At 39.2% G+C, this 13,706-nt stretch overlaps 1 protein-coding gene across 1 annotated transcript in view; it reads right to left on the minus strand.

Moving 5' to 3' along the window:
- Positions 1-13,706, minus strand: part of TRPM6 (transient receptor potential cation channel subfamily M member 6) — an 82,408-nt gene that overhangs the window by 10,590 nt on the left and 58,112 nt on the right. The window contains 6 exon segments of the mRNA XM_030968429.1: positions 660-725; positions 4,875-4,940; positions 7,215-7,265; positions 9,003-9,028; positions 10,623-10,681; positions 13,001-13,098. Of these exon segments, the coding sequence (XP_030824289.1) occupies positions 660-725; positions 4,875-4,940; positions 7,215-7,265; positions 9,003-9,028; positions 10,623-10,681; positions 13,001-13,098 (366 nt within the window).

Below are 13,706 nucleotides of genomic sequence, written 5' to 3' on the forward strand. Positions count from 1 at the left end.
ACAGCAAAGATTTTTTTTTCCTTGATACTAAAGACACTAAAAGTTTTCTGTGCCAGATAAAAGGATAATTTTCTTTAAATCACTGCCTGGTTTTCTTCTTGACGGCATATCCTATACATAGATTTACATATGTATCTGTGTTTGTGTCAGTGTGTGTGAGAGAGAAACAGAAAGAATTAAGTTATCAAGGTTAGGGAGAAACTTCTGGCTGTCTTCAGGTATCCTAAGGATGGAAACATAGAAGATGGAGTTAGACTTATCTCAGAGATTGACAGTAGCCACATGAATATTAACAGATACAAGATACAGCAAGGGACACCCCAACAAATACAAACAGAAACCCTGGATTCATTATTAGGTCAATAAAACAATGGAAGAGGTTGCCCAATAAAAATGAGGTGTCTCCATTTATAGACATAATCAAAATGCAATTCAAAAGTGCCTTAGCAATCTGATCTGAATTGACCATGGAAGGAGTTGGAAAAGGTGACCATCAAAAGTCCCTAAACTACAGCACAGCTACAATTCTATCTTGTTTTGTCTCTTTCAGAAAATAAGAACTGTTGAAATAAATCCAAGACAATTTCTCAAACATGGTTTTTAAAAGATAATGCACCAACTATTTATAAAGCAAACATAAACTAGAAGTTGATACTCACCAAAGAGCTGGACTGGTGTAAATGGTATGGTCTGAGCAAGTCTCATCAAGTTGTTTCTTTCAACAGCTGCAAAGAACAAAGATTTCACTGCTAGATTGAATAAACAAGCTGGCTAAGTTTCAAAAACACTTGGCTGCGCTTTACTGTAGTGTAAAAAGCCAAGGAGGAGGCAGCAGTGTGACACTGTGTCATATCTGACCACCATTTGCTTTACCCTTACACAGCTCCCCTTTGCACACTGGTGTGTTTCAGGAATGATATTCCCCAGTTTGGTGTTCCTACTGAAACCTGTCAAACCATGCACCGTTTTCTCGCTCCTCCTCCCCCTGCCCTTCCCTCTGCTGGGGCTGCAGAGGAAAGCTGGAGGCACAAAAGGTAAAGATCATGGGTTGAGATAAGAACAGTTGCATGGAAACAGCAGCGAAATAAGGCAATGACCAGTGGCAACAAACTGATGACAAGGGGCACAAAAAATGAACAATTCACATGGAAAACCCCAGACAAGACTGTACTACCTTGATCCAGAAGGGACCCCTGCTCCCCAGAAGAGATTCCCTTCCCCCCAAGCCTTGGCAATGACCTGACATGGTAGAGAACAACCTCTGGGCCCTAGCCAGGCCCCTGGCTGGCTTCTGCAAGTAATTAACCCTGTCCTAGTCAGAAACAGGACAGAAAGATACCAGGAACTCAGCTAGCATTAAAGCTTTGCATCTGGAATCATAACCCAGATTCCAAATTCAGTCATTACTCTCACACAGGCTTCAACAGGCTTCAGTCTCTTCTACAGGATTAACTTCAGTGTAATTTATAGAGACAGCTGACAGTCCAGGTCTCCTTTCGACATTTCAGAAGTTAATATACCCGAGGAAATGGAGAGAAATTCTTCACTTTTCCTCTTTTAAGAAACCAAACATCCTTCAACAACCCAGATGCAACTGCCTCAGGCCTCAGCTGTACTACTTCTCCATTTAGGGGCAGGTTAGGTGTAAACATCTGCAAGACTCTGGAGATGTGCATTCTAAAAGAGAGAGTTTTCAGTGGAGATGAGTGAGAACTAACTGGTGACAAAGAAGCAGATTTTTAAAACCAAACAACGACCAAACCAACCAAAACCAAACCCCAAAACAACTGGAAGGAAATGCAGGAGGTGAGTTGCTTTAGTAAGATATTTCCTGATACCCAGAAGCCATGAGATTAGGTCTGCACCCCACTTTTTTAACCCAGGCAAATTAGGTTTGGTGGAAGTCTCGTACACTCTTGGGGAACAAATAATGAAACTATCTTAGTCAGTGGAGAATTAAAGAGTTGTGGCAGACTGGCACTGTAGAAAGACTTCAGTTCTATTCTCCCATGCATGATGATGGTTAGCTAAAAGTCAGAAAGAGCTCAGGATAATCAAAAGTGCCCAAATTTTTGTCAAGATAATTCAACACAGATTAGCTTATCTGTATCACCTACACCTTTTCCCTAGCTGAGACAAATAGTAGGATTCCACAGAACTCCAGGCACTTCCCAAAAAGAAGTCAGATACACCCTTCTTCTGTACCACGTCCTTCATGACTGAGTCATACATCTTCCAACTCTATATACAGAGAGACATGTATATGTACATAAGCACTGGTACGTCCATAATCAATGGCCAAGATATCTGTTGAGCTCGTTGAGCCCATGGCTGTGGGTTCTCTGGCCTAGATGCCTTCCAGAGCAGGAGGGCTGGTGTGCTGTCAGGTGGTTGCAAGCTGCAGCATGAGCTCATGACCAGTGTATCTGGAGCAGTCCATACTTACTATCCATGCTAGTTATGGCACACAGTGCCAGTGTCATTCAGCAACCAAAAATACACACACAGTTTGACATTACAGACTGTTCTCACTCAAAAATAAAATTCCCTTCAGGTACACGTTGTGTTTCCCCATCCATCGGCATTTCTCCACAAGACCAATCAGGTCATTGAGCAAAATCAATCCCATGGGTGGGTTTGCCTTTGCTTGAGACAGGCAGGGACTCTCCTGACTGGTGGCTGAAAATTTTTCACATACCTTACAGCTCACCTAGGGGATGATTTTCTCCATTTCTGCTTCCCATTCTGAGGACCCTGCTTCCTCTTCAGTAAGCAAACTTGTTTGCGCTTGAATTTCTTCTTCTGTGTAGGAACAACTGGTACCAGCATGGGTTGTTCCTGTGGTTCAGCTGCAGTTTGAGTGGCCACATTGCCTGTTCTGCTTCCCTCTTCTTCCCCGAGGGTGCAGTCTAGTGTTGAGAGCAGTGTCTGATAAAGAGTAACCAGGGCCCTGCACATTGCAGAACTTTGTGTTTTTCTGGAACTGCCACAGCATTTTTCTTTCAAATATTCTGCCACTTTAACAAGGTCCCGCAGTTGTTCAGGGGTGAACTTCCAAGCCATTGGAGCAGAATAATCGTTCAAAAGCTGGCCCATTTTCTCCCACATCACAGGCCAATCATGACTATCCACCCTCAGGGTAGATGTCTGAAAGACCCTCCTAAGAATCCCTTTTTCTAATCAGAGTGTAAGACTGCACTGAAGAGACCTGGCAGACTTAGCAACAAAAGCATGATTTCCTTAATATCCAAAGGGAACTTAAAATCCTCCAAAGCTGTTGTAACAGGCCTCAAGAAGGAAAAAGGAGTGAAAAGCTGGGGAAAATAATCCTTCCCTGTTCTGCTTACAGGCTGGGTACAATTATTACAGAAACAGAGACTCATAGAATATGCTGAGGGACCCATCAGGAAGCAGATCCATTAGGATCATCAAGTCCAACTCCTGGCTCTGTGCCTGAGAGTCACACTGTGTGTCTCCAAGTGCTTCGTGAGCTCTGTCATGCTTGGTGCTGTGACTGCTTCCCTGGGGAGGCTGTTCCAGTGCCCAAACACTCCCCAGGTGAAAAACCTTTCCCTGAGATCCAGCCCAAACCTGACTAACTAACCTCTGACTCAACTTCATGCCATTTCATTGAGTCCTGCCACTGGTCACAAGAGTGAAGAGATCAGTACCTGCCCTCTGCTTCCCTCCATGAGGATGGTGAAGACAGCAGTGAGGTCTCCCCTCATTCTCCTCTTCTCCAGGCTGAGCAGACAGCTGCTGACCTTAGCAGCTCCTGACAGGGCTTCTGCTCCAGACCTCATGGCCCTGTCCTGGATGCTCTATAACAGCTTAATGTCTGTTTTATGTAGTGGTGCCCAAACTGCATACGGTACTCAAGGTGAGACTTCACACCAGTGCAGAGCAGAGCAGGACAATCCTGTCCTGCTCTGGACAATTGACCAGCTGGAAATGCTGTGCCTTGGACGTGGTTATTGGTTTCCTAAAGGCGGTGCCTGAGGTAAGGGTAGAAGACCAACACTGAATATACACCACAAATGACCCTCACTGCTCTTGAAGTTATCATTTCATAAGCTGATACCACGCAGTTCAGCAACAAAGCAATCCTGATCCCTCTCCCTGCTCTGAAAAGGAGCTCCTCAATGGGCACACAGTGTCTATACTGAAACATACAGGGTTAGTTACAGCATTGTGACATACCTAATACAACAAGTACTTGTTTCCCTCCCACTCTTACCAGATCTGTCATTGTCTCAGCTCTTCATGTTTCACACAAAACACCAAATAAGGTTGTTGTGGTTTAGGAGTGGTGCTCTCCACATCAGTGCTCCCGCTGAAACATTCCAGACCAAACACTGCTTGTTCATTTCCTCCCTCTCCTCCCAGTTGTGGAATGGAGAGGATTGGAGACACAACATTTAAAGACCATGGGTTTATATAAGGTCAATTTACTGGAATTGACCAATGGAAACAGCAATGAAACAGGAAAATGTAAGTAACAGCAGCAGTATTAATAACAGAGGATACAAGAGAGGCAAACAATTCACACGTGAATACTCACTACACAGAAACCAGCAACAAGTGAACCTCCATTCCTCCAACGTGAAGGGACTCCCTTCTCCATCACCAGAAAATTATGTGAATTGGTACTAAATAACCTCCAGGACCTAGCCATGACCCCATCTGGCTGGATACCGACCCACCATATCTCACCCTGTTTGTGAATTCCTTCCTTGCAAAGAAGCAGGCTCTCTGGGAAAGCCCCTTGCAGTCTGCCTAGAAGGACTGCTGCTATCTCCTCATCCTCCCCCCTTTACAAAGGGCTGCTTCTGCATCCTGCTCCTGCCAACTCCAGTACAGCAACACACACTCACACTGTGTTGATGAGATGCCTTGACCCCAGTTGCCCTCATTGTCTGTCTGGTCAGGGTTAGAAGCACCTGAAGATTTAGCAAGGCATGACAGGAAAATCCAGACTTCCCTGCACAGAGTACTGTTTCTTCATTCAGGCTTCTTGCCAAAAAACATCAGTAACATTATTATATCTCCCTAACTTGCTGCATATTTCTCAGGCAAACACCTTCAAAACCTCAGACAGCCAACCAAATACTTAAGGATTTGTTTTCACCATGACTGGGTTATCAGGAAGGGGAAGAGAATGTAAAACAAGGCACTGTTAGCATTCGGAAACATATAATCACATAGGCAATTATATGTAGGTGCATTATTAGGAGCTCTGGAAATTAGGGGTGTTTTCACCTCAAATCTGACTTCGCCATACATTCGAGAGGAACGGGTTTTTATATTTTATCGTTATATAACTTCTATGTTAATTATTAAACTTATATTGTTCTGTTGTATACATAGATTTCAGCTAAACATAGCTCTCGTAAGTTTTCAACATAGTTGCTCATGATTCTTCCTATGATTATATAATAATTATATTTAATTACTAAACAATCATCACATCTAACAATTATATAATTTATCATACCGCTTACTCAAATGCAGTGGTTTGAGAAAACACAAAGCCTAACAGTTTCAGAATCTATCTTTAGCATTTTCCAGGGTCCCATTATCAGCACTACTAGAACTAGGAAGCAACCTGGATGCTACTGTTCTGACTGCCAATGGATGAAGACAAAAGCATCATCCAAAGCAGAGGGTGAACCAAAGCAGAAAGTCAATCACGGCAGAGCTGTGTTTCTTTGCAGAGTAAGAAAAAAGCCATGGTAACAAACTCTGGAGCTTATGGAACTTAAGGAGTTTGGACAGCAGTTATCCTTCTTTGAAGATCACCTCTTTAAGCAAAATGTAATTGGAAGTTATTGAGTCCAGAAGGGCAGAGCAAAGGGCACCCATGACACATCCACCCCATGAACTGAGGTTCCCATTTGAGAAGATCTGCGCTTCATACTCCAGCTCAAGGTTGTTTAAACATACCAAATTCGACAGGAGTTGGTTACTATGTCTGAACAGTGTGGGAGAATGCACTGAAAAACAAAATCTTCCTTTGGTGCTGCACTAAGAGCACACTGATCATGAAATCAGTGCATAGCAGGAAGAAAGATGTGAATAGAGGAGCTGCTAAAATCCATGCCATCTGTCAGAGCCTGCCAGCAGTCTCTCTGCAACTTTGAGAAGCAATGTGACATGGACTTGCAGCAGCTGCCAAACTTGGGACAAAGATCTAGTTTTTTTGGGTATGCAGAGAGGTTGGTTTATGTTTGCTTTCTCAAATTGATAGCAAGAATAACACAAAAGCAGTATTTGGTACAGAATTCTAGTGCAGGATTTTTGGGCCTAGTTGGCTAAATTCTGTCCTAATCTTCCTGCAGAAAGAAAATCTACACTGAAAACCTCTGAAGACATTTGTCAGTTTATAAGGGAAACCACTTCCATCTGTGCTAAAAAGTCCAACATCACCTCAAATAGCATGCCTGACAAGCAACAAATCAAGACCTGCAACAAGGCCTCCATGTCAGAGAAACTATGTCTGCATAGCTGATTGCAAGCCAGGAGGTGTTATTCCCAGTGAAAACTCCAGATTTTGAATTTAAGAAGGCTGCTAGCCGTTTTGGTTTATTCCAGCCCTGCCTGTCCCGGAGGCCAAGTCCTGCGGGCAATGGTGACATCTACTGGCAATTTCTGCTCTCTTCTCCTCCTGGAAAAACTGACATCCAGGCCTTGTGGGAAAATCCGTGCAGACTCAGCCTGGGGAAAGGCAGGACTGCAGGAAATTAACATTCAAAGGGTTTATTCCCTGCCAGATTTTCGGGAGTTCATAGATATACAAACAGAGATTAAGTAGTACAGGACCAATTAACTTAAGAAAATAACTCCAGAAAGTACCAAGGAGGGTATGGGAAGTGTGAGGAGACTGACAGCTATAAACCAACTAGTGCCTCTTCTGCCTGCTCGGGAAGCTGATCTGTATTCCTGATTTACACTTATATCTTGAAAGTTATTATCTACATTAGGCTCTGGATTTTCCATAAATACCCAGAATGAAGCAGTTATCAACAGAAATTTTTAAAAAATCAAAAATCCTTTCACTGGAGTGTTAGACATGGATTAACACAGAACCTTCTTAGCAATTGTGGGCAATTGTGCAAGTCCTCAAAATGAAAATCATAGTGGATGACAAAGGGACAACTAATGTTTGTTTTAATTTCTTAAATTCCTCAGCTGTTATTCTTGTTCCTCCTGCTTACCTGAGTAGTGAAGATGCAAATCTTGAGATGTTTTCAAGCAGGAGAAGATATCTGAAATAATGTTTAAAGGATTGTTATATTAATTATTTTAGCAGACACAAATGCATGATTTTTTAATTCCTTCCATCCCAGAGTTTGTCACAAAACAGATTAATCAGAATTGCTGGCTCAGCATTCTAAAGAAGAGAATTACTTATGGACTTTAACTACATTATCATATACTGTATACTAGCAAATTTCAGTTGTCAGTGTAATGTAGGCAGATGACTTATTTTTTCAAGGAAATTGTGGGGAAAATTATATATTGACCTCAAGGACATGTTAAACCAGCTAGACCCCATGGATATCAAAAGCACTTTACTATCCACTGTGCTTGATGGCCTCCCAAAGACATGTTTTCCAACTCCATACTCCATTAAGTATTCCATTAACCATACTATTGCACCAAAATTATAATAATACTGTCCCATTAACCCACAGCATCCAAAGTGCTGGTAAAATATAAGCAGACAAACATTTTTGGTGGTTTGATATGCTCAGACAGATCAATTTTGGTCCAAAAATGTTTGCTTTATAAAAAAGCCTTTTTAATGCAACCAAGAAAAATGAACACATTTTCGTTAATTAGATGAAATAATTTTGTTGTCCTGGAAAGCCATCCTTCAAAATGCCAGATTTCAGTATCTATATATACTATACTACTATTAATTTTCAAAAAATTACATAATCAATACAATGTTCACCAAAATTTTTTGAACTTTACACTTTTCTTCTTGGTGTATTCCATTTGCTTTTAGTTCCTTATCTAGTGAAAGAGATCTTACATGAGAACATCTATGGATATTGGGGGAAGGGTCAGCATTTTTCACTGCTCTTAGTGATTCAAAGTCCCTTGCGATTTTTTCTTGCTGGACCCATCTACTTTTGCAGCACTTTGCATGTTGCAAAAAACCAAAACATGAAAAGGGGCCTTTTGAGAATGGGAAAACTGGATTTTAATCAAAACAATGGTGTGTTCTAGAGAGCAGCCTTACAACTCAGGGTACTTGCAGCAGAATGCTTCAGCACTGCAGTGTTTTATGTACAAATGGACATGAAATGAGCATCACTTGCAGTGGAGATAAGACTAGGAGCAATTGATTCCTGCACCTCAGCTAATCTCAAAAAGAGATAGGTGCCCAGCTGCTTAGCCTCGTACGGCTAAGTGTCATGCCAGGAAAACTAGGAGATGGACTAAAACACAACAAATACCACATAGGCACTCTGCTTTTGAGGAACAAACTGATTCCTCACTAAAACCTTGAATTTCTTCATTGGACATTTCATAATAAATTCAGTCCTTCACAGATTTCAGAATTCCAGGTAGACAACCCAAATAGAAGTATTACAAATAATTGCAATTTGAAAAATCAAGCATACATTAAAAAATATAATTTCAGACATACACCCTGGTTTAACCCAGGAGATCAGGGACTTGGACTGTCAGGGATCAAAGCAGCAGCACCTTAAAGACTTTCTTCCTACTGAAAGGACAATTTTACTGGTCAGACTAGAGTGAAAATAAATCCTTTCTTTTAAGATTATGCAGTTGTTATGAAAAAAAAATGTTTCTCATAAAGAATCATTCACTTTAGAGTAAAAAAATAGTTATTAACACGTGAAACAATATCTGCGCTATAGTCTTCAACTACAGTAAATTAACTTCTTTCTGGATTTTGTGCTTCAGAATTGCCTGGATGAGAATTGCAGATGGGAATTAAAATGAGTGACAAGCAATGAAAAACTTACTGTCAGTTTTCTCTGGAGATCTCAATCTGTTTAAAAGCAAATATTTGATATTTTAATCCAACATTTATTTCTGTCATTAAGCTGAAACTAGTACACATGGATCATATGTGACTCAGCAATCTTAAGGCAAAATAAACCTCAGTGTAATTTTGTTCAACAAAGCCATGAGCAAACAATCTTCAGGCACTGAAGGACTGACACATTTTTCTACATGTTTCTTTCTCTGCTTTATGTTGAACAGCTCTTGAATCTGCACTGCTATTCACATCTTTTACACTGCAATAACAGCATCAGTTACAGAGCTTTCAATCACATACACAACTGTTCATTTTTTAGTCAATGCTGAGATGCATTAACAGTTGCTTTTGTCATTACCATTCCTCGTACAAGAACATACTTTTAAAATTGATTAGAATTGATGATTCTTTGGATTAACAAGTCTGATTGCAAAAGCACTGCTACATTGAAGCAGTCTTTGTTCCAGAACACAGAAGATGTGATTCACCTCATAGACCAGAGATATCCCACTGAAGACAACAGACTAAGCAACAGATTCAGGCCACTCAACAGCCCCTACATACTGCTGGTAAGTGTGCAGTTTGTCTATATCTATAAATGGTGGGGTGTAAAAAAAGAAAAAAGACCCTAAAAACCCCAAACCCACAGCAGCAGCAGAACATCCAACCCTGCTCCTCTGGCCCCCCACACACACAGAGTATGCATAAAACCCCCAGTAAATTTTTTCCTTCCTTCGCCACGGTGAGATCATATGGGATGTGACAGCTTTCTAGTATCTTCTACTTATTACCTGCTCAGTGCTGAAAAGAAAAAAGAAAAAAAAAAAAAAAAAAACCAAAACAGAACAGAAATCTAGAAGAAATTTATGAAAATAGGAAGGAAAAGGAAAAAGAACATAAAGACAGCTCTGCATGTATCAAAAATACTACTAATATTATGATAATGGTTAATCAATCTGGGAAAAAAAATTAAAAACTTCACAGGAAAATGGAAACCACTTGTGAAACTGGTATACTTTCACTAAATGTAATCAAAGCTTAATAACTTCTGAAAATGCATGAAGAAAACTGAGCTAAATATTTAGTAAATGTACTAAAGTGATGAATCAGTCAGTGAGAGAAGTTTTCAGGAGATGTTAGCATTGCAATTATTAAAAAATAAAACATGCAATTGCACAGTAAAAGCAAATGCAATTTTTCATGCTAACTAGATTGGAAAAAGGGCTAGTTAAAGATTCTATGGTCATAGAACCATGGAATCACCAGAGAATCATAGAATCATTAAGGCTGGAAAATACTTTGTAAATCATCAGGTCCAGCTGTCATCTTAGTGACTGAATTAGAAAATTCAATTATTGTTAGAATTAGAAAGGGTGTCTATTCCACCTAAAATCATACACTTTGTTTAAATGGATCTCTTTGATCTCCATTAGTGAGATTTCCTTTAAATAAACTTAAATACATTGAATGGCCTTAACTCTCCATGTCTCAGGAATTTGTCATCCTGAGTATATTGCAGAAATGAAATGGAAACCTGCAGACCCTACAGACATCTCATTCTGAAAACCTGTGATGAATATCTTAACATACTAAAGATACATACGAGGAGTTCCTGTTCAGATTACTTTTCTTGATATTTCCAAATACGCTATTACTGAAATCCTAAAAAAAAAAAGACACTTTTACTGGTAAAATATGGACATCTTTATCATATTCATATTGCACAGCTCAAGAAGCTCCAATGCTGAGAACAGTTGCTGGTATAATTTTTGTTAACATGAGTAATGACCCTGACAGGCAGGTGAATCACAGCACTGCCATACCTACACTAAAATAGAAATAACTTGCTCACGTCACCATTTTCCATGGTGTCTCCAGACATTTGAATTAAATACTCAGGTCACCACCTATATCTCCATACACTCACAAAGCTGGTTAAAGGTCTTCTAACAAGCACAGTATTAGAGAACTTTCTTTATGTTGGAAAATTCCAGCATAGGATAACTTTTACTGTTGTTGAAAATAAGCTCTGGAACAGAACATAACACACCGAGCAGCTTTCCAGGGATATTTAGATCACATATTTTCCAGATCTTATATTTAAATAAATACTCAAATATCTTTTAAACTTCAATCCATATTAGGAAAAAATGGGCCAGCCAGGTTCTCCTAATGTGGTAGTAAGAAATGGAATTTTTCTTCTCAATAGTATTCAGACCAATTTCAATCCTCAAAACACACACACACAAAAGTTTAAGGACAGCTGAGTTTCAAGATGAATCAACTAAAATTCAGCTTTTAATTTAAACTGAAACTTAAATAATTTTTTTTTAAATTTCCCTCATATTTTGAATGTCTACCTTGCTTTGAAGATGAGAAAGTCTTTACCAAAAGCTCCCTACACACCCCTTCCTTTGCTCTCTGCTTCCTATCAAGAGTGATTTCTGAGCCCCTGGTATGCCATGAGTGAGAAGCTTCACTCTCTGAAACATATGTATCTTTAAAATATATCATTCTTCAAGTGGAACAGTTGGATTCAGCAACTTTGTTACATCTCAGTGATAAATACAAGCTTTCATAGTCCAGAGAGAGGCACTACAATTCAGTGGATACTGGAAGCTGTACCTTGGAAGAATAAATAATTTGAATTTGATGTTTCAGAAATAACTGGTTTCAACATAACTCCAATACTACTATTAATCAGCAGAATGGGTTCTTTTACAATTAAAAAAAAATATCACATTTGTGTCTTATCCGAATATATCTTAATATGAGCTATGAAACACCAGATTACTTGGTTACATCACACAGTTTTCCTGACTTTATTTTGCCTGGCTGCTCCTGTGTTTCACAATTAAAAGATGTATTGATTTTGAGTCCAAGTTTCAGTTTTACAGAATACAAAATCAGTAAATTTATTTCTATTTCTCTCTCTCATCACTTTTTCATACAAAACTCCACCATTTTTTAAAATTAAAACACTAAAGCTCTCATCCATGGTATATGGGATTCAAGTTCTACTACACTCAAAACAGCTTAACTGAAATTACCTGTTTCATTTTTATTCCTAAAAAAAAAAGAAAAATTATAATATTTTCAGTGAAAAAGAAGCTAGTCTTTGAAAGAACTCCATTTTAATTACCAAAAGTCCTATAAGTGAAATCAACAAGGAAGGGTGCTTTGGTGATCTTGAAAAGAAAGAGGAAAGGATTCGCTCACATTTCCTTTTCTTAATTTATTCTTTGGTAATTTCCTTTCATTTCTCTGAGATCTCCCTATAAAATTTAATGAATGGTACATTTTCTTTATTAGCTATTTCATTTCTTCTATTAGCTACATAATTTTAAAACAGGTAGTAGTTTCCACAGCCCAGATTCCTGCTCAAGTCTTCAGGAAATATAAATTGGTCTAGCTCCATCAAACTCAAGGAGCCTTAATCAGTTTTCACACAGGAAGAGAACCTTTAGATTACAGAGCTGCAGATTAATTCTGGTAAATAATAAAATACAATGTTTATAAGACAACGGTTAAAACATCCATGCTTTTCAATTATTATCAATATTTATCCACCCTTTTGCGAGAAATTACTATGTGAAAAAGTGAGTGCTATGTAGCTAACTCTCCAAAATATTCTTCCAATCCATTCTGTCCACAAGTTCAAGACTAAGTTGTGTGTTCACTCATTGCCTGATGAAACACCAACACATGTTATTTGTGACTATCATATTCAGAATCACTGGAAGATTCAATAATTTAATATTCTATTTCAATTATCTTAGAAGAGTGTTAGTAGAGCAGCTGGTTAATTATTCATTTACTTCCACATGTACACTGCTCCAGAAGACAACAAAGATTCTCGTCTCTCAAAGAGGTATGTCATGACAAAGAACATCTATTGGCAAATCCAGGGATGACTGTAGAGCTACTCTGGGCTCATCTCAGTCAAAATTATGGACTAGGATGTGTAATCCTAGGTCTTACCTCTTGAGAATGCCTCAGGTAATCACAGAATGGTATGGTATGCCCACCAAAGTCTGGATTTTTAATTTTCTGGTGCTTGTAATGGAGACGTTCCAAACCTAGTCAAAAGAGAAGTTGTCAGCTATTTCTAGAGGGTAAATGAACAACTCTACTGCTATAAGCTAAGTAGCTACACAGTGTTATAAAATAAACACCTATACACCATATTGTCCCAGTAAATGTGTAACGGGTTAAAAAACATTGATAGACTTTCATAGGGTTAAACAGATTATTTCCACTTTTTTCAGCAGACTTTGGAGTACAGCCCTCCTCTGAGGGCTGAGTGCTGAGTGGTAGTGAGCCACAGCTCTGTCTAGTACTTCTTCCAGCAGTTTGCAGGATGAAACCAGTGAGCCACATCATGGCAAAGCTGGAAGATGAGACGAATGATGCACAGAATTTCTGAGAATGAAAGAGATGGAGAATTACTAAATGAAGGGTCAGAATGCCATTCCTTTTCACTCCAAAAGAGACAATACAGAATTAATTTCTTCCCTTTGGAGGATGTGTTTCTGAGCAATGAGAAATAAATAATGCAGGCAGGGGATCTGCCAACAAATACAGTATCGTGGCACTGCCTGTGAGGGTAAATGTCCTGAAAAATAATGAGTTTATTTTTTTGCAATTAGCCAGGTTGCCACTTTAGAAGACGTTATTTTAGAAGACG

This window comes from Camarhynchus parvulus, chromosome Z (assembly GCF_901933205.1).
Source record: "Camarhynchus parvulus chromosome Z, STF_HiC, whole genome shotgun sequence".
Lineage (NCBI taxonomy): Eukaryota > Metazoa > Chordata > Aves > Passeriformes > Thraupidae > Camarhynchus > Camarhynchus parvulus.